This window comes from Podarcis liolepis (assembly GCF_965112155.1).
Source record: "Podarcis liolepis genome assembly, chromosome: 5".
In the NCBI taxonomy this organism is placed as follows: domain Eukaryota; kingdom Metazoa; phylum Chordata; class Lepidosauria; order Squamata; family Lacertidae; genus Podarcis; species Podarcis liolepis.
The window spans coordinates 20,794,885-20,820,384 of NC_139556.1; the positions used below are offsets into that span (position 1 = coordinate 20,794,885).

Sequence of the window (25,500 nt, forward strand, 5' to 3'; positions counted from 1 at the left end):
CCTCACTGACATGGAGATATTTGACACAACAAACATCTTAGTCCTATATGCTGACTTCAAATTAATAATAGCAGGGTCATCTTCCAGACTGTGTTAACTGAGTTCTAGCATTACTAGTAGTTCCTTTATCGAACAGGGGAAACCACTTTGACTTGTACCTTAGCATGGCCCAGGTCTCTTAATATGCAGTGTGACCACTTAGGGAGGAAACGACATTTGATGTCAACAGGACACACACACAAAAATGGCACGTGGGGGAGAGAGAGACAGAGAGACAGACAGACAGAGAGTGCATATCAGGGTGTGTCCGTGAGTCAGATGTCACCACCATGGCAGGTTCTTTTAACGTCACACAAGCACACCTGGTCTTCGTCTCTTTTTGGACTTACTTTCGGCCTCGGGTAGAGTTAAAAGTCCCTCCGTATTTCTTCCGGTTAAGGATGAGAGCAGCAATTTCTGGCACGTAGCGCGCAAACATTGCCTACATGCGTGAAACAAAAGCACAAAAAAAGAAAATGGCATGCAGAGAGTGTTCTACTGCACCAGAGGCAGCAGAGCCTCATGGAATACTTACTTTCTTCCACTAACCGCACTATAGGAACCACCATATTTCTTGCGGTTTCCTATTAACTCTATGATTTCAGGGACGTAGCTGGCAAACATGGCCTAAGGAAGAAGATAGGAGACAGAAGAAAAGACTAAAAAGAGAGGCCAAAGAAAGGGGGATGATGAATATTTTAAGATATATCATCTTTAAGATCTGAAAATGCAAAAGACTTAGATCTACAAAAGGTGTTTTTATCCCCTTCAAAAAGGTTTTAAAAAGGGTTTTTTCCCCCCCATAAAATTAAAACAAATAAGTTTTGACATAAATGTTGGGTCTCAAAAGAAATGCATGTCTGGCCAACTAAAGAAAATGGTCAAAAGAGGGAGAAAGGCACACAAAACAAAAACCAAAAAAAAAGAAGAAGCCAAGAGCAAAATGAGGTCAGAGTGGCATCTGAGTGATAAAGTGCAGCTGCATGGCTAACACTTTCTGAAAAGGGGCAAGCGGGGATATTCAAACATTATACACCGCCAAAAAAACCAAAAACCTCCACCAAGACAAAACGAACCAAAATATGTATTATTGCTAAGCTGATGGTGCTAATTTATAAAAAAAAGACAAGGGGTTCCTCCCCGTTACCAAAGAAAACAGGATGGTAGCAGAGGCTTTCCTCCACACACATGAGAATGAACAAGATGTAACTAAAACGTATTTTTAAAAGTTTGTCTTTTAAAAAAGTTGATAAGAACATGTAAAGATGTAAAAGCAGGGGGGGTGATGGTGGGGAATGGAATCTGCCATGTTTTGTCCAACAAACATTTTGCTTGTGGCTGGATACTTCTAAGAGCTGCTGCCAGCGAACTTGGCCTCATTTTTTGGCACACAAATATGGCACCTCTTTTGGAAATAAATGAGTATGAAATACTGCATTTATAATGCACTTAGCAGATGCAACATCCCCAAGAAAGAGATGTATACAAGATATACAAAAATATGTGAGAGGATTTTAAAAAATACTTCAGTGACTGCATATATGTACATTACATATATTGTGGATTGAAGTCGATAAGTTACTTACCTTAAGGAATGAAAATCTTAATGCTAAGGGTGCTGTTTAAGACAATTTAAGACAAAAAATTGCAACGGTTGCCGCATTGTCTTTAGCATTGACAGAAAAATAAAGAGGCAATTTGATTAGATACAAGATATGTACATCTACCTATCTATGCAAATATTTTCCTTCTCGCCGTTCAGCACGTACTTACTCAGCTCCTCAAGCACAGCAGAGACATACTTGACTGACTCCTCTTAGGTAATTGGCAATGACTGCCTGAGTTAGTACCATGTTACTCCTGGTATGGTTGCCATGTGTCGAAATGAAAGAGAACACAGTTTTGCCATTGTCTGGAACGGGCAAGCGGCTCTTTAAAGGTGGTCCTAAGCCACAGTGTTTGTTGGAATATTGGGAAGGAACACAGAGGGTGGGGAGGGTTCTTGAAACCGCAGCTAACGTTAACATTATTGCTATCATAATCACCAAATTAATGCACTGCCAGTAACCGCTAACTGGAAAGTTCATACTGAGAACTCCTAAGGCACATTCTGTACCTGCATGCATTATAATCTTAAGCACACCACCACAGTCATAGTTTAGTTATAAGTCAACAGCTCTGCATAATGATAATTGTGCATACATTATTATTGTTATTTAAAAATAAAAATGTGTTGTTACTCATCGGTTTATTATAATTACTACACTAAGGAGAAAAAAATCCAGCAGAAAATAACAAGAATTTTACCAGTCCCCCGAGGATGAAGAAGACCATGAAAAGGCGACCAAGGGTTGTTTTTGCATAAACATCTCCATAACCAACAGTGGACATAGTAACCATTAGTAAATAAACACATTCCCAATATGTAAGCGCTTGGTTATTTTGGAAGTTTTCCCATGGATCCCCTGAGTTCTCCACCTACAATGAAAGAATAACAGCAGATGAATGATTCAGGTGTACAGACGCCCACAAGGCTGAAGAACAGAACAGCCCTTTACAAAGCTTTGTTGCATGAAGGTAAGCAGTCATTGGGTGACTGAAGACAAATTCTTTTATTTCTAGCTAGCAATTAATAGCAGCATTACAGGGGGCTGTTGGGATGTTGAATGAAATAAAGACAGTAGAACACTATAGGAGTGTTCCCCTGATTTTACATATACACAGGTCCTGCTATCTGAACACAATGTGTTCCCTGGAAATCATTTGTTAAGCAAGCGTTTGCATAATGAGTTGACAAATTCCCTTGATTCCTATGGGGAAATTTCTAATGTGTTTCCGACTATGGAATTTTGGCCGCCCAAAGCAAAAAACAACCCTCTGATTTGTCTGATTGCTCCCCTCTCTTCTTCCTCCCTCTGTTCTTCAGTCAACCTGCAAAAGGCAAACAATGAGGGAAGAAAATAATGCTCTGTCCTGATACCTGAATCCACTGTGTGTGTATAGCGAGGTTTAGATACTAATTCCCTGAGTTTGGATAAGTGAATTTTCATATAGCAGGTGTTAAGAAAGCAGGACTGGTGTGTATAGGCAGGGAAGTGTAGCAGTTGTGGGTTTTGGATTTACACTGGGGAGACCCAGGCACAAATCTCTATTCAACCACAAAGATCACTGAATAGCCAATCCCTATTTCTAAGGCGAATTGATCTCACAGGATGCCTGTAAGGATAAAACAGAGGCTCAAGCCCTACCCTCAAAACTCTGGAGGAGCGCAGGATGGAAGTGCAATGACTAATGCACAAGACAACTGGGGGAGCTATTACTGCAATATAAGGCACTTTTCCCCATAAGAAGCTGCCTTATTACTGAGTCAGACCATTAATCCATCCTGCTCATTGCTCTTTACACTGATGGGCAGCAGCTCCCCAATTTTTTGGGCAGAGGCCCCTCCAAGCTCTACCTGGAGATGCTGTGGATGGAAATTGAGACCTTCTGCATACACAGCAAATGCTCTATCACGGAGCTGCAGGGCTTCCCAAGCCATAGCAAACTTTGGCACACCTGCGTCCACCGTCTGTCTGTGCAATAATAATCGGCCACTGTGCTGCTCACAACTGACCAGAGCAGTCACACAAATTCCTAAGCAGGAATAGGGTGGCAGCAGCTCCCATCTCCTGGGAGCCGTTGCCAGAGTTCTGACCACCCACCGCAGTAGCAGGTGTTGATTTTCTGGGGCTGCAGAGGCAGAGAAGGATTTGAAACATTCGGGCCACTGCTGCAACAAAGATTCAGTGACTGTCACTCAGGGATGCGTTTCAGTGAACGGAAATGGTCCGTATGAATCAATTCCCACCAACTTGTTAGCTGGAAAAGGTTTCCATATATGTGAGTTTCAGCCATGTATGACTCAACAGAGCGTTAGGATCCAAGAGATTTATTTAGCCCGTACCAAGGGAATATGTTTGTTAAAGTAATGTGCCTCAAGTGATTTGTGCCTTGGCCTCAAAAAGAATTGCTGAACGCTGACTTAAGGAAGAAACTAAAGCATTATTTATATAACAATTAAAGTATCATTTAAATATTTTCTCTCCCTCTCTCTTAAATATTAGTAACATATAAAGTGCTTGTTAGAACACAGTGTTTTTTTCATGCATTGCCTTCGGTGACATTTCCCCCCCCTCTTGCTGTTATTAAGGAAACACTACCATCTAGTGGTTACGTTTTGTTAATGGCAATCTCAGTAAAAGACTCCTGTGATTATACAATTATTTCAACCTCTAGGACCAAACAGCACAGTACTAGTTGCTCTGTGATGTCTTCTCACCCCACCCCCCATGGATTGATGTTGTGCAAATGAGTAATGGCTTCCAAGAGGGGGAGGACCCGCAGGGTGGGAGCGAAGGTTTAATCCTTTCCTCTGCCTTCCCAAGCAGCTTTTCTCACCAAGAGGAAAGAGGTTCCTGAAAATATCTGGAGGTATGTATCAGGAATCTTCAAATGGCTGTGGATTATTGGCACATGCTCACAACATGTCTGGGGGGGGGCGGGGAACACAGTTCTCCTTTACAGCCAGCTGTGTACCTGAGCCATCACAGAAAGTGTGAAATGGCTTCTTGATGCCTCTTAAAATTCTTTAATCTATATTTATGTCAGTGCTTTGGCCTGGGCAAGCCAAGTTTCACATAAATGGAAATAGCAATGTGAACATCCCCAAGTAAGTTTTTCCCCCCTTAAAAAAGCAACCCAAATACTTACCAAATGTATAAATCCAGCTGCTGTCAGCCACGTGCTAATAAATATTGAGCACAGATTCACCAACTTGATGGAATTACTGGTTTAAAGAAAGGAAGGGGGAGAGAGACAGAAACAAACAAGATGTTTTCAGAGTTTATGTTTTAGCTGAGCATCCTTCACTTCAGTGTTCTTCAATCTTGAGTCCCCTTTTTAAATGTGGTGTTGTTGTTTGAGGGGGTGTTGTTGTTGAACTCCATGAAAAAAACCCCTCCCTGGTGTGATATGGAAGTTCTCCAATGGCTCATTCACACATGCGAAAACCACCAATGGATTTTTCAGTTGTTCCTATTAAGAGCACAGGTGTATGAACCAGCCTAATGCTTCGGACATTTGCATCCTTCTCATGGCTCATTTTGGGGCAGTGTAGGTCCTGTTTTAGGCAGAACTGTTTTCTGCCTGTAGATGCCTTTTCTCTTTTCAGTCAGGGTTCTAAATATAGATGGACGGATTAGTCACCAACATTTCCCTGCTCTTTAAGCTCTTTGAGACATCTGTGCAATCTCTGATTCTGACTGAGTCCAGTCTAAGCCCCTGAAGTTGTACTAAAAACCTCATTTAAACCAGCAGCGAGGAGACATAAATAATCAATTCAAATTTGTTCACGTTATTCAGTTTAATACGTCATTGGGGGGGGCAACAACCCCTGAAAAACAGTTGTGCAACTAGGTGAAATTGCAGAGGTGACTGTCTTAAGTGCCAATAAGTAATGGATTTGTTCTTTCTAGCACCGGGTGAATTATTGGGATGTTGTCAACTGTTCCTTGCTGAGATCCAGCTAGAAGACATTTGAACACTGAAGCAGGCACCCACAGATGTATATCCTTCACTGGATGATAAATTGTGTGCAAATGACTGCTGAACAAAAGAATCCTAGTCTGATCCAGTGACTGTACTGTGAGACACCGATCAGCAATTCAAAAATGGGAGCAGGGAATTCAGATTAAGCCTCTGCATTCCCTCCCTGTACCACTCAGCTGATTAACGCTGTCACCTCAGCTATCTGACCAGGTAGGGAAAAAGTAAGGGTGGGAGAGATATTTGATTTTGTTTGCATTTCAATGAGAAAATGAATGCACCATATTTATATATATATAAACTGAAACACAATTATACTTTGAAATTTTCACTTTCCCAAATGTTGTGACGCAGCCATCGTGCATGGACATGCATCTGTTGGTGGAAACTGCAAATAAAAATGCACATATTTGTGGAAATACCGTACAGAAATTATAGTGAATGGGGAAACTGATTGCAAAAAACGTGTGCATTAGTTAAAACTACCTACTAGGAGTAATTTGCACTACAATGCTGGCAAATGTTCATGAGGATTTATTTATTTTTAATTGAAACTGCTGCAAAAAGGTGGATAACTGGATTTAACGCTGGAAACAATGAGTAACAGAGGGTTCGTTTTAACCTGGGGAATATTGTGTTATAATTTCCTGATTATTATACTAGAGCTTCTGTCTAATTTTATTACAGTGGTACCTCGGTTTTCGAACATAATCCATTCCGGAAGTCCATTCGAGTTCCGAAACATTCAAAAACCAAAAACCGGAAGCCTCAAAACACAAGCCTCAATACAGAAAACTCAAAATGGAGGCTGTGTTTCCTATTTGACTTCCGAGGCGCATTCGAAAACCGAGGTACTTACTTCTGAGTTTTCGGCGTTCGAGTTACGAAACGTTCAACTACAGCGGCGTTCGAAAACCAAGGTACAACTGTATGTTCCTTTCACACTATAGTATCTGTTGTGTGATGGAACTGTGGCTCTGTGATCGGTATGTTGCCATGGTATGCCACAAGCATAAACATCACTGGACAACATTGGCATGCTCTCATGCTTTCTGCACACGTGTCCTTCTGTATCACTATGATTCACCCACAAAAATAGCAGGAAAGAACTCTATGGTTGTCTACTGCTCCACATTTCATCACTTTATGTTCACGTTTTTCTGGGTGAATAGGGTGGCAAATGGATTTTTTCCCCTGGACGCAATACCCCGCCCATCTGGCTGGGTTTCCCCAGCCACTCTGGGCGGCTTCCAACCAATTAAAACAATACAGTGTCAGACATTAAAAACTTCCCTAAACAGGGCCACCTTCAGTTTTCTTTTAAAGGTAAAATAGTTGTTTATCTCCTTGACATCTGCTGGGAGGGCATTCCACAGGGCAGGCACCACTACCGAGAAGGCCCTCTGCCTGGTTCCCTGTAACCTCACTTCTCGCAGCGAGGGAACCACCAGAAGGCCCTCGGCGCTGGACCTCAGTGTCCGGGCTGGATGATGGGGGTGGAGACGCTCCTTCACGTATACAGGACCAAGGCTGTTTAGGGCTTTAAAGGTCAGCACCAACACTTTTAATAAATTAATAATAATAATAATAATAATAATAATAATAATAATAATTTATTTATACCCTGCCCATCTGGCTGGGTCTCACTAAACAGGGCTGCCTTCAGATGTCTTCTACACGTCAGATAGTTTTTTATTTCTTTGACATCTGATGGGAGGGCGTTCCACAGGGCGGGCGCCACTGCCGAGAAGGCCCTCTGCCTAGTACATGATGTGAAAGCAAAAATATAAGACATTAACAGGGAATGCCCTCTCTAGGGCCTTGAGGCTCCTGGTGGGGTGCTTTTTCAGTTGTAGGTAGTCTGGGTGGCGAGACTGCAGTTTCACGGTCGCGGGTGGCAGTTTTAGGCTTTGGGTGAAATCTTTTAGTCTGACTATCAATAGGGGGGGAAGTGGTGACTCACCCCCTGTGCGACGGTGATATCAGGGTTCCCCATTAAGAGGGGCTGTGAGGGAAGTCTCTGGCCTCAAGCGCTCAGCTGGCAGTCCTTGAACTCCCCTTAACAACGCACACACACTCCAGCCAACCCGAGTGCTGCTTTTGGGGCCAAAAGGGGGTGGGACAGAACAGGGGAATCCCCACTCACATGTGTCCCAATGACACACATGGTGGCAGGAATGGAACCCCTACGCAAGTGGGGAACACCTGTAAACTGCTCTGTGAATGCAGTCTGTGAGAACCTGCAACTGACAGGTTCATCCAGCCCTAGCAACAACAAGGCCCCTGAAGGATCTGTTAAAGAAATATCTGAGCATGGGGGGAAATGTTTAAAATAATTACATGAAATCTAAAGACCAGCTGATAATATGTCTCCCCCCTCTTTGCTTAATGATTTGCTTAACTGATTTTCTAAGCAACAGAGTAATATGAATGGCCCTTGCACTGATTGCAGGAAATAAATTTGTTTGCCCCAGCAATCCTTCAACAGGCTGGATGCACACAGCTTCTCCCTTTGGCTCTACACTCTACAAAACAGTGTCTTGTGAAGAGTGTTCTGAAGTGCAAGCGAAGAGGAGGAGGAGCCACAGGAGAAAAGGGCACTCCAGGAAATGATGCCCCTCTCTCTTCAGTTACACCAGCCACGATCAAAACACACTTTTTTATATGAAGGGAAATCAATGGTTTTATTTAAAAGTCAATTATTCAGTCACTTTAAGAGTCCAGGAATTTAGGCAGGGGGAGAAATGTCACCAAGTTTTGCACTTTTCAGTGTGTCACCGAGCAGTTCCTGATGGGTGGAATCACCCTAGGATAAGGGACAGGCAGATATAGTTGAAAACAGAAGGCCCCAAGCGATATTACTTCTCCCCTTCCATAGTGTGTGGTTTAAGGGGGCCACCAACCTTTTTGGGCTGGTGGGAACATTTGCAAACCATTTGCACTATGCACACATCACAATTGTGTGCGTGCTGCAACCTATTCAATTGCCTGCAACAGAATGCTTCTTCTGAATCTACTTTCAGTGGGCAAGGTGCCTGGTGGGAACCAGTGGGAGCGTCTGGGGTGCCTGCCTGCCTGTGGGCATCACACTGGCAACCCCTAGTGCAGCACAATTTCATGTCCTCGTGTCATTACACTGCCCAGGATGTGTGCGCGCACTGCTGTTGCACTGTGTTCTCAGGTTTTTATTTTAGGTTCCGTCAGCCTCCCCACATCAGATTGTAACTGCTGTCAAAAGCAGGGGCTAACAGGACTGATCAACTAGATACGTCCTAATTTTTATGTCCCTTTACTATGAAGAAAAGAAACTGAACAGAGCTATGTTAGAAATATAGGGTCACTAATACATTAGAAATATAGGGTCACTAATACATTAGAAATATAGGGTCATATTCAATTAGGTTTCACACAGAGTGGACCTATGAAAATTTATGGACTTAAGGTAGCTATGTTAATGAATTTTAGCAAGCCTACTCTTAGTAAACTTAGTTGAATGCCACTTTTGCATTAAAATTCTTATGCTCCACTATTTGGTTCTTAGAGGACTTGGGGGAGGAGAATCATTATTACATAACTTATCAGTGGATCCCCCCCCATCCTTTTTTCCAAAAATGGAGGGAAGTCTTCTGTTATTCAAAAACAAAACTGATACACTTTAAGACACACCTACATGCTTGTTATCTGGCAAAAGTACAATACCTAGATTATTTAATTATTTGAGGATGGTTGGATTGGGATGGATTATTATATTATTTTGAAATGCTAGAGATGCTTTACGGCAACTGCAAACTACAATATGGCTTCCAGCCTATTACTGGGCAAAAAACCAAGTTATCTAAAGGGATCACCACCTCTCATAGGAACCTGACTGTCTTCATTAGAGGATCTGCTCCCTTCACTGGAGACAGAATAGGAGACAACCAGGGGCAAAATCTTCTCCTTAGAAGAACACTGTCTGTAGCAGGGGTGGGGAACCTGAGGCAAAGGGTGAAATCTGACCCTCCTGGCCTCTACTTGGCTCTCGGGGCTTTTCCCAGACCACACCCTCTCTCTTCAGGCCACTCCTTGTACTACTGACTCTTGTTGGTTTTTTTATTTCTGGATGCAAGGATAGAGGGTGTCTGATTGTGTGTAGAATCTTCCCTACTGGACAAAGGTAAAATTTGCATACATTGCTCCACCTATGTTTGCATCTGGCTTCACCCTCTACCTTCACCCACATCAGATTGACCAAAAAAGAATGCAGCCTTAGGGAGTGATCTACTTTAGTATGCCTATTATACTTCTATTTAGTAAACCAAGCAGAAACTATGAAACTGCCAAGCTTGCGCAAGCTTGTACATGCCATGGGCACCCATTCACTGTTACTAATGAACTTATGAAATGGAGAGAAAATTCCAAGGACAGAAAAAGCACTGGGAAAAGTTCTACCCTGCATCACAGGTTGCACTCTGAAAATCATTACTACAGTTTTAAATCCCTGCTGGAGTGGTAAACTTAGCAACTGCAGCTATTTCCATCTTTCTGCCCTGCCCAATGTCCATTTGTTTGCTAAAGGCCTTGGCCCAGTATACCTGAAGGAGCGACTTCACCCCCATCGTTCAGCCTGGACACTGAGGTCCAGCTCCAAGGGCCTTCTGCAGTTCCCTCACTGCAAGAAGTGAAGATACAGGGAATCAGGCAGAGGGCCTTCTTGGTAGTGGCACCCAGCCTGTGGAACACCCTCCCGTTCAATGCCAAGGAAATAAACAACTATCTGACTTTTAGAAGACATCTGAAGGAAGTCCTCTTTGGGGAAGTTTTTAATGTTTGGTGTTTTGTTGCTTTTTATATATTCAAATGGGTGGGGTTTAAATTATTATTATTATTATTATTATTATTATTATTATTATTATTATTATTATTAATCCCTTCTAGGAGCAGCACTCTAAGTGTGTTACAAATAGGCAGAGGACAGGACAGACAAAACGAAAAGAAGTGGCTAGAGGAAGGTGTGAATTCTCCAACTGTATCAGGGAATTTAAAGGTACAAAGACAATCTCTAGGTTTTAATCTTGCTGTCAGACTTGTTGTGCAGTAAGGGCTTTTAAGACAAACATAAGAGAGACTAAGATATTTAGAGCTCTGAGAAACCATCTACTCCAGAATCAAAAGGAAAAGTATGTTTGTCATTATAATTCAGAGGCAAATATTGTTTCAACAAGCACACAGTGCTGGAACCGGACTAAGTTATTTGCACCTAAGTGGGATTTAAGTCATGAATAAATTCCCAGTGGGAACCTAAGTTCAACTAATTTAGGGTGAGACCCATTGTTAAATCAGTGCAAGAAGTCTGAATGCCAGCACTTCTGCAAGCATAAGCACAGAGGCTCAACTGCTACCAGTTAATAATAATCGTTCCTGTGCAACATCTACCACAAGCACAAGGCTTGTTGTGCCATGTTAATGAGGCAGAATGGCTGTTGCATGACTGGGCTGCAACAAATGGTTATCACCCTTCACCTAGTTCTAACCTACTCTCAAGGTTCCATAAATCTCTCCTTGGGGCATTCGGAGTAAGACTGCACTGTTGGTTTATCTAACAAACAAAATGGTCCTTGAAAATGTGGGAAGAGGGGTGATGCCACACTGCTTTTAAGCTGTGTTTGCTTTGAACTGCGCTCTACAAAGGTAAAAGTGCACCAAACAATTAAATCGAATCAATGAATGAATGCCATTCAGTATTAAGTTTGGTAAGGCAGAACTAGCTGTGAAACTGAGTGAAAAATAAGAGTATTTCACAGAATTTAGCAAGAGCAGTTAATTGCCACATTTATTCATGATTCAATCCTATGCACGTTTACTGAAAGTAAGACTCTTCTGAGTAAACATGCATAGGACTGTCCTGTAAATCCCTGGATTTTCTGTGAAGTAGAGAAAAGATGACTCCCAGGATTGCTGCTCTGGATAAAGCAATTAACTAGCCATTACCTGAATAGCAGCAGCTGAAGAAATTTAAGCATAACTTTTGTTCATATAATTAGACAGGAGTCTAAACCTGTCCTTTCAGTGCCCCGAGAAACTGTGAAATTAATCACTGTGCAAAAGGTTAAGGGGAAATACATTAATGTCTTATCTTACCTTGTTTTAAGGATATTCAGAAACTGCAAAATTTCTGAGAACTGTATCAGCCTAAGAGCTCGTAAAAATCTTAAACCTGCAATTTCAAAAGGGTAGAGGGGAAGAGAAAGAGAGAGAGAGAGAGAGAGAAATAATCAGGTTATTTTATCCCTATATTAATTCCAAAGGCAGCTGTGAAATCAAAAGTCACTAACATGGTGAATATCAAATACCTCTGAAATGTTGCTCCATATTGATCAGCCCCAAAGCTTAGCCAGCAATTTTCAGAAAAGTATAGATTTCTTTTGAGAAAAGTGAATATGAACCATACAAACACTTAATGCATTAAAACTATTTTAACTATAAAATGCATAGAGGATAATGTGTTCTTCCAATGATATATTCCTGAAAGCTCTTAACTCCCACCCACCCAAAGCTTCCTGAAAAAAATGAGTGATTATGGGCAAGTGATCAGGAAACCTGTTTTTAAAGAGAACCAGAAAGTACATACTCATGATTAAGATAATACTTTATGACGTAAAAATCTCTGGTTGACACATTCTGCATTATCACAACAAACTCCCTAAGTTCTAACGGCTCTCCAATAGACCATGGCTTAATTTAGTATAGGTTAAACTATACTACCACTTTTTAGCCAATGCAATTTTTCTAAGAAATTACATTTTTATTAGTGAAGCCAGGTTGTATGGATAGCAACTCTACGGATGACTGCACAGGGACAGAGAAATACTGTAAAAGATTAAAGGCTTAAATTATTAAGGGAGACTTATGGTGATAGGAAACAATTCTGCTGCAAATCTCTCTCACAGGAGTTAAAGGTACATTGGGTATTATACAGCTTATAAAGGAAAGAAGGAAGTTTAGAGGACAAATTTGTGTCTTTGTGCAGTTGTGCAGAGCACTGCATAATTATGTGCTCAGTGTCGCTTTTGCTGAAAATCACGGTGCATTATATTTTCCCTATGTATCACCACCGTTCGCTCCAGCAGAAACACAGCCATCTAAGTTCATTATCAGTTTGGAAGTTAAAATCAACAAATAAGGTACTAGTTCCAATATAATTGGGGAACTCTCCAGGTATGCATACATATAGAAGTTTTAAATTAAGAAAGAAAGAAAAGTTTTGTTTGTCTACAAAAAAAGAGAGAGAAAGAAAACAATGTCCTGTGAACTTTCTGAAGGTAAAAACCTAAGACTCTTACAGCTTACGACAGGCATTCTGGAGAGGGTGAAGTTGAGCATCCCTGCACTATATAGGAGCAAGATAAGTGAAAAGGGAACCTATTACCTTTTTCACTCCGCAGACCTTCCAACTATACAGTGGTACCTCGGGTTACATACACTTCAGGTTACATATGCTTCAGGTTACATATGCTTCAGGTTACAGACTCCGCTAACCCAGAAATAGTACCTCGGGTTAAAGACTTTGCTTCAGGATGAAACAGAAATCGCACGCCAGCAGCATGGCGGCAGCAGGAGGCCCCATTAGCTAAAGTGGCACCTCAAGTTAAGAACAGTTTCAGGTTAAGAACAGACCTCCAGAACGCATTAAGTTCTTAACCAGAGGTACCACTGTATAGCAATTTGTGACCTTTTCTAGTACTATATATATATATATATCATGGCACAGGAAAGTCTTTGGGAGACAGCATGGCAGTGGAAAATAAAAAGGTATCTGTCCATGTGTTCCATTCTATCCCCCCCCAACCCCACCACAACCTTTTCCTCATGGAGAGATGCCAGAACAGCACGCAAGGATTCAGTTCAAGGCTGCAGTGGCATGTGAAACAGGTGGGACAGTTGCGGTGGCCTTCCACTGCTGTTTGCTGGGATGGGGAAAGGGCAGAGAAGAGAGCTCTGAGCTGGCAGCATTTTTCCCCTGCAGGTGTGTGTGTGTGTGTGTGTGTGTGCGCGCGCTCCTGCAGGGCACTGCTGCTGCCAGCCTTGGGCTCCCCACCTCAACAAGCAGCCCACGGGGGTAGTTTAACCGGCTCATGAGCCACCCCTGAACCGAGCCTCCTGCTTGGTGAGTCCCCGCGCACTGTGCTGAACCGGTGCGGTGCAGCAGAGGAAATCACATCTGAACATGCCCAGACGCCAGAAATCATGGCCGCACATGCCCAGACGACAGAAAAAACACACACGCACAATCCGGCCCATGGAGAGATCTCCTCAGGACTTGACCAGCCCAGGCAGGTAAAACCTTGCCGACCCCTTCTCTACCTCAACAGAGTTCCACTGCCAAGCGGGCACCGCTGTGCCATGACCCTAGTTTCAGACTCCTCAACTTCAAGGGCTGAAGGGGAAGACTTTGAAACAGAAAGAAAGAGCATGACAGGGTGCTCTCAGATGACCCTGCTGGACCAATGCCCCTGCTTCAACCTAACACAGGATTACTGGAGGTGGTGGGGCTCTTCCAGTACCACCACACCTTGCAGCACAGGGGTTACAACACACTGCTGCTACCCACCCTGCTCACTTGCAGTTTCTGGGTCCAGCTTGGCCAGAGCCCCAAATAGGAGAGCTTGCCTTCTGCAACATTTTGCTGCAGATCCCACTTGCAATGTGCCTATTTTTAAAGGCCACTCCAATTTCTGCCGAGCAATCCAAGATTCCAGGGGTCTTGGCACTTAACCATCTGTTCCTTTTGGGAAAAATGAGGAGTAGCAGAGGCTGTGGTGTCTTTATGAGATATGGTCTATTTGCACATATTTGAGTCTGGATAAAGAGTGAGGGTTTGGGGCAACACGTCTCAAGAGTGGCATGCTTCAACAGCAGCGCAGCACTGGATTCAAAGACAGCCCAAATGCCATTTCTGTGTCTCTTCCACACAACTTGCATGGCATTGGCCCCAACCTCTTTCTTCCCCAAAACCCTTGCTAAAAATGTAACCCAAGCCTCATGCAAAAAGAACATTTTTTCCTGTGGTGACATAACCCCTGACAACCCCCCCCCCCTATTTTCTTTTGCTAACTAACACACAGCTGGGGGAGGGAATCAGGACACTGAATGTCCTGATGTGTCGGCTTTTGCCAGGGTAATGACTTTTGCATCACCTGTTTAGTTCTTTGCTGGCGCCTCTCTCAGCCAGTCTCCAGATAATGCTTGCTTACTTGACTTCTTCTTCTTCTTCTTCTTCTTCTTCTTCTTCTTCTTCTTCTTCTTCTGCCTTGCTGAATCCATTGATCAAATCCCACATTTACTAATTTCAGAAAGGATGGGGAGAACCTGGCATCCCATACTCCACTAACACTTAGTGGATCTAGAGTGAGATTGCATTAGATAGGCCCAAGTGCCCAGTGGATATTTAAAAATAAAACTTCTTATTTTAACTTTTGAGCAGCAGACACCCTCCCAATGTTATTCTTACAGCTGCTTTTGATACTCCTCTCAGCTCCAACTGTGGGCAGGAGATGTCTATATCAGAGGATATAGTTTTGTGTGCAAAAAGCTAGCATATCCTTAATAGCACTCTAAATCCTAAAGCTAGAAAGGCCCTAAGGCATTCCCATTATTTCACCTAAAGCATATTTGAAAAAGCTTCCAGCCTAGTCTTGAATAATTAGTTGATTTCGCTGTAATTAATTCCTCTATTTAATAGTGGAGATGAAAGGGGTCCTGGTAAGCTTACATAATTGTATGCATGAAAAACGGTTTTATTATAAATGTGCTCAGAACATTCAAATTAGCTGCTTAATAAAAACAACAATGTTTCATTGATGTTTTCCATGTTTATACCACTTCCAATTACTGTCATGAAGTGCAACCTACCATCACTTAGAGAAGGTATATTTTATTATAATAAAGGCAAAGTAGAATTCGCCATGTTTGAACTGCGTATATGCAACAACAACTACAAAACTGAAAATACCAGACAGTAACTTTTTATTTGGCTATGTCCCGGTTGGTAGGGAAATGTTGTACCAGCAGCTGAAAGTCCTGATGAAATAATCAAAATATGAAAGAGAACAAAATTCCAACACTATCATTTGGGGTGGTGGTGGTGAGGGTTTTATTAACTACGAAGCATTTTGGAGATCATTTTAATTCTCTCCAGCTTGAGAAAAAACACTAGTGTATCTCTGAATGCTTAGAAGTGCAAAGAAAAATCCCTTTTGGGGAGAGTGTTCGGTCCAAAACAACACAAGCTAATGCCCCCTACAGCCTCAGACCAGACTTTTATTAGAGAGTTTCCTCTTCCAACTTAAGAAGAAGAGGGGAAATTTAGCAGGGGTTTTGCCTGCCAGATGTAATCCATCAGTGAAAAACTCTTCCAGGCTCCTCCTTTCAGACCAAAGCAAATGTTTTGTCCCCTGTGAAGAGTGGGTCTGGAGAATCCTCCCCATCTTTTCATATTTTCCTAAGCCTTGATCCAGAAATGCAGATAACACATCTTTTTGCAGCCTTTAGTTCTATTCCTATTCAGAATGCTTTGCTGCTAAAGCAGATATGCTATTTCATTTTCTTAGTATCAGACCAGTGCAATGGAGCTGCAAATGGGAAAATAATTTTGAGGGGATACACCTAGGGATGTTGGAGAATTCCACTGGAAACAGAGATAGGAGTTAGGAGTTGCCACAAATTATGTGCTTGCCCAAAGTCAGGAAGGGAAATCATGCAAGTGAATGCAAGTCATATTCGCTAATGTCAGGGGGTTTTTTAGTCCACAAATGTTATTTTCAGCATTGACATTGGCACTGGTATTATTATTATTATTATTATTATTATTATTATTATTTCCCCTGAAATGCATTGAAGTTAGCTATGTAATGAATTATTTTAGTGGATAGTCAGATGAATAACGTATGTTTTAGCAGAAGCCAAACTGTAGTGGAAGAGAAACAGTGTTGACTGCAGTAAACACAGGACAGGTTTGAATTTGCAGCCTCTCCCTGCCTCATACACAGGATAGCAAATATTACCTAATAGGCATTACTGAAAGCTGATGAGATGAGACTCGTGAATTGAATGTAAAAATTGAGGGGTATAACCTATTCAAATGAATAGACCAAACAGGAAGGGAAGAGGAACAGAATTATATGTAAAGGATGTGTACACTTGTGAAGAGATCCATGACCTGAGCACAGAAGGGAAATTGAAAGTATATGGGTAAAAACTGTAGGAGAAGCAGTGACCTTACTGTGGGTGTCTGCTATAGACCACCAAGCCAGACTGACGATTTGGATGATGCCTTCCTAGAGCTGATTACTGAACATTCAAAAAGGAGAAAAATGGTAGTCATGGGAGACTTCAGCTACCCCGGTGCCTGTTGGAACTCAAATTCTGCCAAGAATGCAACAGGGAGGAACTGATTGACAAAGTGGAAGTACTGGGAACTTTGGGAGGAAGTGATCATGTCCTCTTGAGTTTTGTGATACAGAGGCAACGGAAGGCTGGGTGTAGTCAGACATGTACTCTGGACTCTAAGAAAGCTGATTTCAAAAAGCTTAAGCAACTATTGGGTGAGATCCCATGGCCAGAAAAACTCAGATAGACAGGAGTCCAAAATGGATGGGAGTTTCGAAGGGAATACCGAAGGCACAAATACAAACAATTCCAACAACAGAGAGAAGTGGGAGGCTTCTAAAGAACCTGGTGTGGCTGCATAAGGAGCTTACAGATGAGCTGAGATTTAAGGAGGACTTGTATAATAAATGGAGGAAAGGGGAAATCACAAAGGAAGAGTATATATGAGTAGCCAACAGCTGCAGGGAGGTCAGGCAGGCCAAAGCTCAGAATGAGCTCAGGCTTGCAAGAAAGGTTAAATATAACTTTCAAAGGTTTATTTGGCTATGTTCAAAGCTAGAGGAAAAACAAGCAAGGAGTAGTCCTCTTCATGGAGAAGATGGAGAAACGCTGTTGGGTGACAGAGAGAAGGTGGAACTGCGCAACACCTACTTTGTGACTGTCTTCCCCCAAAAGGAAAGCAGTGTCCAACCTGGTGATAACAGAATAAACGATGCAAGGTGGGAGTTGCAGCCCAATATAGGAAAAGATGTGGTAAGGGAACACCTAGCTACTTTAAATGAATTCAAATCTCCAGGGCCTGATGAGCTGCACCCAAGGGTACTAAAGGAGCTTGCGGATGTAATCCTCAGCCCCTAGGAGTTTGCTCCTAGGGATAGTGATGAATACTCTGTTGTTCTATTCCATCTGAAGAGGACAAGGGAATGAGGCTTAATCGCTCAAAAGCATGCACAATTACACCACTGCTTTTTTAAAAAAAACTTTCCTGAAGATACTCAAATATGCTGAAAGGTACTTCGGGACTTATATCCACCACAGCAAATACCTGGTTTTTACTTTGAGAATGGGAAGATGACATATATCCACCGCCTTTCTAGCTACAATCTAATTCTCATGTTACTAGGACCACCAGTACATGGAAACTGCATCGTTTTCTCTTAACAGAAAACTCGAGTAGCCACAGGACAAGGGGAGGCCTCAGCACACTTAAGTGAGCCCCATGGTATGCAAAAGAGCAAAATCTCAGTGCCTCCCGCAACCCAGTGAAGACCAAGCCTGCTGAGCGGCTTCCATGAGTCACAAAATACTGATTATCAGCTGGAAAACAAAAACAGAAAACAGTGGAAGAGCCGGAAGGAAGGAATTGATACGTTCGAGTTCCTTGCAGCTTACGGTATCCTGAAAAGGCTGGCTCTCTGAACATTATTGTTGCAGGAGGCAGGTCCCATATACACACAAGACCTGGACCCTTCCATTTGTAGAGTTATTTCCTCCTCCACTTAGTAGGAGTGCCCCTGTCCAGAGTCCCTGCCAGCCAGCCAACTCCTCTTCCTCTAGGACTCTAAAATTTTTGAAGAAGCAGCAAGAGATAAAACTTCTCCTCTCCCCAACCCCCTCACTGGACTTTTCTGTTCTTCTTCCCAACTGACACTCAACATTCAATGGGTGCTGGGCATTCAGCCCTCATAGAACTAGGTTTTTTTTTGGGGGGGGGGAGAACAGTGTTAGAAACTGAGATATGAAAGCTAGGAGCTAAATAGCACCTTCAACCTAGGTTATGGGGGCAACAACGGAATGTTTAGCGTCCTTTTTTTAAAAAAAAAACAAGAATACAAAGCTGGAAATGAATGAATGGCAGCTAAAATATTGTGTTCATTTTTCACATGGTCTAGTCCTTCCCCTGCCCACCCCTGTAATATTCTTAAGAGGGTCTCTTCTCCAGTCTTCAGACAGTAGCTGGAAGTGGGGGGGCAGAAAAGGTCCCCCTTTCCTTCCACTCTTCAGTTTTAATCTGAAATCTTAGGCGCAGTACTGCGCCCAGAGCTCAGGAACTGCTCACGCTAATAAAGTTCCCTGTCGCAAAATGCGCGTAGAACAAGGGGAATTTCAAACACGGGGGAAGAAGTGGTAGGCTCCTTAGGGTTTACTAAGAATAACTTCTTCTTCTTCTTCTTCTTCTTCTTCTTCTTCTTCTTCTTCTTCTTCTGCTGCTGCTGCTGCTGCTGCTGCTGCTGTAAACCTTAAAGTTTCCCTGATCACACCAACACCTACCTCTTGTTTCATAGATTCATAGAACTGTAGAGTTGGAAGGGACCCAAGGGTTACGTCATCCAACCCCCTGCAATGCTGGATCCCTCACCCAATTTGAAACTGTACTGGACTCTGTTTAGCTTTGCAAAGGTGCTAGCAGTTTTATTGCTGCACCACTAGGAGGCCCAATTTGATTCCATTTCTGCCAGGACTCTATCACTTGACTGCATGTTTGTATGACATAGAAGACAGAACATGAAACGCTTTGCGAAAGGCAGTACTTAAAAGTCAAAAGAAAACTGCATTTAATTTATAGTACAAAGGAAGCAGGTGCATGACAGGAACTGTGGGAAACGTTCATGGATCTATACTTGTGAAAATATAATAATCAAGCCCTCACCCAGACCCCCCCTTCTGCCATTAAACCCGGTCTTCCAATAAAACCACATCCCCCATTTTACAGAACAAAAACATAAAAGCCATCTATCTGGTGATACATTACGAGGAGGGAGGGTGGGATAATGACTCTGTTTAAGAAAATGTCTCTAGGCATATAGATGAAAGCACTGCATCCTTGCAAAAGCATTACAAACTAGTGGGGGGGGGAATCTGACTTGGAAAACAATAATATTTGCATCATGCATTCAACCACAGACAAAATCACGCAGGGCAAGGAAGTAAATAAACTATTTCAGTAATTTATACCTTACCCCAGTATGAGCCAACTTTGTAACAAGACACCAAGGTCTGTCGATACGTATTTTGCTCTTCCTTTTCAGAGGCACTATGCCCAGGTTTGACTCTGTATCCATTTTTGAATAAATCTCCATGAGACTTCTTACGACGCCGGGTAGTTTTGTATGTTTCCGTCCGTGTACCCCCTGTGGGGTTGTGATAGACCAAAATCTTGCTGGGAATCATCGCAGCAGAGCTTCAGGGTTAAGGGAGGGGAATTCAAAATTTACCCGAAAAGGTGTTTCCTCCAAGGTGTGGGCAAAATTTGCCGGAGTGTAAAGTCTCTTCCCCCCACTACACACTAAAAAGTAAGGAGCATAAAGGAAGAGAGGTTGCTGAGAATCAGCCACTCATGCTGGAATATTTTAAGTTGTGAAATAATTAGGAAGACTGCATATTCTGAATTTGATATTGTTACCAAAAATAATTTTAAAATGGCACAAGCAAAGAAAGGAGGGGGGAGGTAGTGCCTGGAAGAGGGAGAAATAGAACAAATTTCTATCCCAAATTGTGCTCTCTAAAACGCAGAGAACATCACGCAAACAGGGACCAAACTGCTATGGCAGAGAGACTTGCTGTGCAGATGCTCCTCTTGTTTGTGTGCTACCCCAGGGCTTAAAAGGCATCTCCTATCCGGATATTGCCATATAAGCTTCTTTCGTTTCCCCTCCAACCTGCGTCCTCCCCAGGAGGAGAAAACAGAACAGATTACCGTTCCGGCAAAAAGGAGATGCTTTGATCCACAAATCCACAGGCCCACCCACAATGCCACAAAATGTATTTGGTTGTCACGGAAATTGTTCGTTTGACAGCATTACATGCCCTATCTCAGGTTAAAGCCTGCGCACTGCAGAGAGGTCATGTAATCAGCCAACTCTTACAGGATTTAGTCCTTATGAATTGGGGAGGGATGTGTGTGTGTTGTGTGTGTGTTGTGGGGGGAAACCTTCAACTAATCCTCAGTTAACGACAACTGGAATACCAAATATTTTAAGCTATAACAAGGAGTGGCTAGAAATAAACAGTATTCAATTGAGTTTTGATAGATGGTATTTGCAATCTCTTGTTTCCACCTAAGGCCTTACCCCAACCCATTCAGGTTAAGAAAATGATAGTGAAAAATTATTATTTTTTAATGAATGCTTGTTTTGCACAAAAGAAAAGAAACAAGGCTCCCCACAGCTGTCAGATGCTATGGCTTATGCAATCCATTATGAATTCAAACACAGTGGGGGTTTTTTCTTCTTAATCTCCACTTTCACATAAAAGCTGTCATCCCAACCCCCAAAAGCTGGGCTAATTCAGAGGATTGCTTATCCTTACATCTGTTTCCGTTAGCAAAAGCAAAAGAGGTCTATCAGTGGCTATTTAACATTCTAGCTAAACGAAACATCCTTGTTCAGAGACAGCTCAGGCATCCTGTCTCCCCCATGTGATTAGAATTGTTTGCAGGAGATCAAGCGCATGTCTGTTATCCATGCCCCCTCCATTGCATATCTCTTGCCCAGCCCCGCTGACCTCCCTACACTACACTACGAACATCAGCAGCTGGGAGCCTTCTGTACTCCTGAAGCTCCCCCCCCATCAGGGCTCTAAGGCTCCCCACCACTAAAATTCACCATTTAGCACATGAAGGGCTGTGAAGCCAGGCACAGGATATGCTGGGCGGAGACAACCAACACCCACTTCTTTCTTTAATGCAGTTCCAATTGCAGGAATTGCCAACATGGTGCCTTTCAGTTGTTGGATTGCAACTCTCAGCATCCCTGACCACTGGTTCTTTTGACTGGGGATGATGGGAGCTGGAGTCCAATGTCATCTGGAAGGCTGCCCCTGCTAGGAAGTAAAGGAAAACGAGATGTTCCTTCTCAGCAAGCTAACCTTGCAACAGAGGTAGGTCTTTTTAAAAAGCCACCCACCAACTAGTACAACTTTCTGGAAAGCACATTTGCTTCACAGAAAGTCGTACGTCAGCATGACTTTTCTATTTTTATCTGGCTGCTGCCAGCAACATAGCCCTAAACCAGGACCAGGCTCTTCAGAGAGGTTTTAACCTATGGACAGGACAGAATGTCAAGAAGGAAAGGAGGACGAAGGTCAGGGGCAAAGCCTGGATTATGTTACAAGGCACCATTCGGATGAAGATGACCAGAGGCATCTCCTGTAAATCACAGAGAACTAGTCACAAGGAGAGGATGGATGGATGGATGGATGGATGGATGGATGGATGGATGGATATACAAATTAGAGCAATGTGGTTGGGTCGGTTCGATATATACCTTGGGAAACTGGGCTGTAATCAAAATGGAGTTCCAATCCTACTTCTACAATGGACTCAGATGAGTGGCCTAAGGCATTCCTCTTCAGTTAGTGGGCTATTGCCCACAAGAGAGCCATACCTCCAAGCTTCTGGTGAATCACACTACTAGTGCCACTATCATCTTTTCCCTTTTTGTTAGGGATGTGTGTGTGTGTGTGTGTGTGTGTGAGAGAGAGAGAGAGAGAGAGAGAGAGAGAGAGAGAGAGAGAGGAGAAAAAGAGAGAAATAGATAAATAGATAAAGCAACCCACAATAACCTTGGATCTGAAGAGGTAAAATACTGTTGGTCTAAGCAATGAAGTGGGGCAGTAAATGTTATGTGTAACGTTTTCCATTTCACAAAGGTTATTAGTAACATTTAACAGATGCCAGATATAAATACAGTATTTCGCAAGCTGGGCAGTTTTCAGTATTATTTACTGAATTCATGTAAAGCAAACATGCTTTTATTTCAGATCACCCTCTAGGGCAGCCTTTCTCATCCTTGGGTCACCAGAGGTTTTTGAACTACAACTCCCATCATCCCTGAGTACTGGGCCTGCTAGTTAGGGATGATGGGAGTTGTAGTCCAACAACAGCTGAGGAGCAAATGTTCCAGGGCATTAAAAAAAAAATCAAGTGTGAATTGGACATTTTCAAATTCAAATTATAATCCATGCAATCTGCATAGCCATTTTCTAATTCTACGTGTCCCCCCCAAACCTCCCCCAGCAACCCTCCCCTCGTCACTAAGGGTTCATGATTGCTCTTCCACATCTTAAAACTGCCCACACTGTTTCATATTTATTCTGAAGTTCATTCACACTGAGTTCAATGGAATTTATCACAACTACACATGCACACAATTGAAACCGAATTCAACAACATAATAATTATGTCTTGCCCTTCCAAACTTTCAGGACACATACATAGTACAATTTATATCTTATCTGAACAGGGCTGGATGCCTGCCTCTAACCATGAGTTGCAGGGATTATTCATTAGAATCAAGCACTACTTTTCAAGAAGTTCCTCCCTCTTGTGTAAAACTGAGCAGGTAGCTTCTTCTTCTTTTCAAATCAACTTAATAATTGCCTAAATTATTTATTAGAAGCAGCATTTGGCATAGCAACACTCAGCTCAACTTTAGAAATATTTGCAGCAGCATACACAAATCAAATACCGGCAAATCTTTTTTGTACTTCATCAAAACTTCCTATGAAAAGGAACATTCATTATGGTTGAACAACTGTTTAAATTCCTGCTTTCTCGTGGCTCCAAATATGTGACTTTTGTACTTTGGCAAAACTGTGTTCCTGGAGAACTGGTCATTCTCCTACCTATATGAAATGACCAATTTCCATAAAGCACAGTACTGTCCGGGCTCAGAAAAGAAGAGTAACAAGCAATATGCTTGGTGGTTGCAGGAATTTGTGCGCACACACACACACACGCACAAGCACACATATATAATTTTATTTTATTTTTACAAACAAAACTGGCACTGCGAAGTAGTTCTGCCCTCTAAGGTCACTGATGGCCCCCTCCCCAAAGCCTTTCCATACGTACAACTGAGAAAATATTCCTTCTGTGTCTGCATATTGTACGATCTCCAAGCTACAAATGTCTTTTTCTGTAAATACCACCATTTTCTGGAGTGTGAAGTTGTGGCACCATTTTTGTGTCCTGAAGGACACACTACCCATATCGCAATATCCAGAGAAGGGCATAGGATGTGAAGGGAAAACTGAAGGGAGGTGGAAGTCAGTTGGTTACTGTTGTAGTGAGGCAGCTGAAGAAAGAGGAAATCAGTGACAGATAGGCATTAAGAAAAAGCAGAGGGGCAAATGAAAACCAAGGGTTTTTTTTTTTTATTAACAGAGAGTCTGACTGCTAACACCCTGCTAGTACTGAAGACCATTGACAGGGTGGTAGGAATGGGAGTCCCTCCAGTTTCTGACGAGTGAAAGAAAATGAGACTTGTTCTGATCCACAAACCTATGTGTTTTTTCTTTGGAAGCCCTATGCGGCTCCTGGCAGTACAGCCTGGCTTCGCCCTCCCCAGGCTCGATACCTGGAGAACTCCGCCTACCTCAGCCAATTGCCTAATCCCACCTGAGGGAGGTGTTGACAGGGGATCGGGCCAGGTAAGGGGAGGGACCACCCTGCCCACACAGTAGAGGGTGGATCTTACCTGGGAATTATCAGTTGGCTCCAGAGCTTCTCCCACCCTGCCCTCCCTCAGTTAAGCCTTCTTTTGCAGGTTAACCTCTTCTCCACAAGTATGAGGGTACTGCTACGTCAGGGTCGCCATTGAAGGGCCAGAAAGGAATTTTCCTGCATTGGCGGGTTTTGCCTTCCTGTAGCAAAACGTCACAACTTTGATGGTTTCAGGCCTTGGGCGGAATCCATAGTCTATCTTCCCTAAATGGTGGGGGGCGTGAAGCGGTGACCCCCTCCCTGCAGCAGCGATCCCAGGGTTCCCCATTAAAGGGGTTTTGAGGGGAGGCATTGGCCATAGGCTGAGAGGTCGTCATTGCTCTCCCCTGTGACGGAGGCGAAACGGGGGGCGGGGGGGGCGGGCTCTCTGCTTGAACATATGTTCTCCAGAGCCAGCCCAATCCCCACACATTCTGGATAACCCTGATATCCCCCAGATCCCCGGCTGGGGACTGGGAAGGATAAACGCCCAATGCCTAAGCCAAGGTCTCCCCACATCTGAATCTTAATAAAGTTGTGGCCAATTTTAATCCCATAGCACGTTGTCTTGAGTCATTATTCCACTCGGGAGTCGCCTGGGGTTGGGGGGACCCCGCCTGTCCATGTAAATAGGGGTGCATGCAAAAGATGCAAGGGAGCAGGAACAAATGAAGGAAGGTCCTGGTGCTTAATTTCTCAGACCTCCCCACTTTTGCTGTAGAAAATTAACGCAGAGTATCCAGAGGCCTATCCCCAGGATGAGCAGGAGATGACAGTGTGCAGCCGTCAGAGCGAATTGTTTGGAGGCAAGAAGCAGCAAGGGGTGGAAATGGGGCCAGTTATTTAGCTCCTGCTTCCTCAATAGCATCATGCGAGATGACTCGAAGGTTCACTAGCTGTCACTCTTAATCATTTTAGATTAGAGCCTGTTAAGTTAACTATTCAGTGTCAAAAGCATTTAAGGGCCAAACTAGACACGATGGGGGCAACTACATGAATTCATCCACGTGTCTTCTTTTTTATTT

At 43.0% G+C, this 25,500-nt stretch overlaps 1 protein-coding gene across 15 annotated transcripts in view; it reads right to left on the minus strand.

Moving 5' to 3' along the window:
• The window catches only part of KCNMA1 (potassium calcium-activated channel subfamily M alpha 1), a 557,989-nt gene that overhangs the window by 205,749 nt on the left and 326,740 nt on the right, over nucleotides 1-25,500 (minus strand). For 14 of the 15 annotated variants that reach the window (XM_083502377.1, XM_083502375.1, XM_083502380.1 and 11 more), the window contains exons 6-9: nucleotides 11,746-11,821; nucleotides 4,792-4,867; nucleotides 2,347-2,517; nucleotides 575-666 (exon numbers count right to left, since the gene is read on the minus strand). In XM_083502377.1, the coding sequence (XP_083358503.1) occupies nucleotides 575-666; nucleotides 2,347-2,517; nucleotides 4,792-4,867; nucleotides 11,746-11,821 (415 nt within the window). Of the gene's footprint in view, nucleotides 1-389; nucleotides 482-574; nucleotides 667-2,346; nucleotides 2,518-4,791; nucleotides 4,868-11,745; nucleotides 11,822-25,500 lie in introns of all 15 variants that reach the window. The other variant, XM_083502379.1, reaches the window with a different exon arrangement.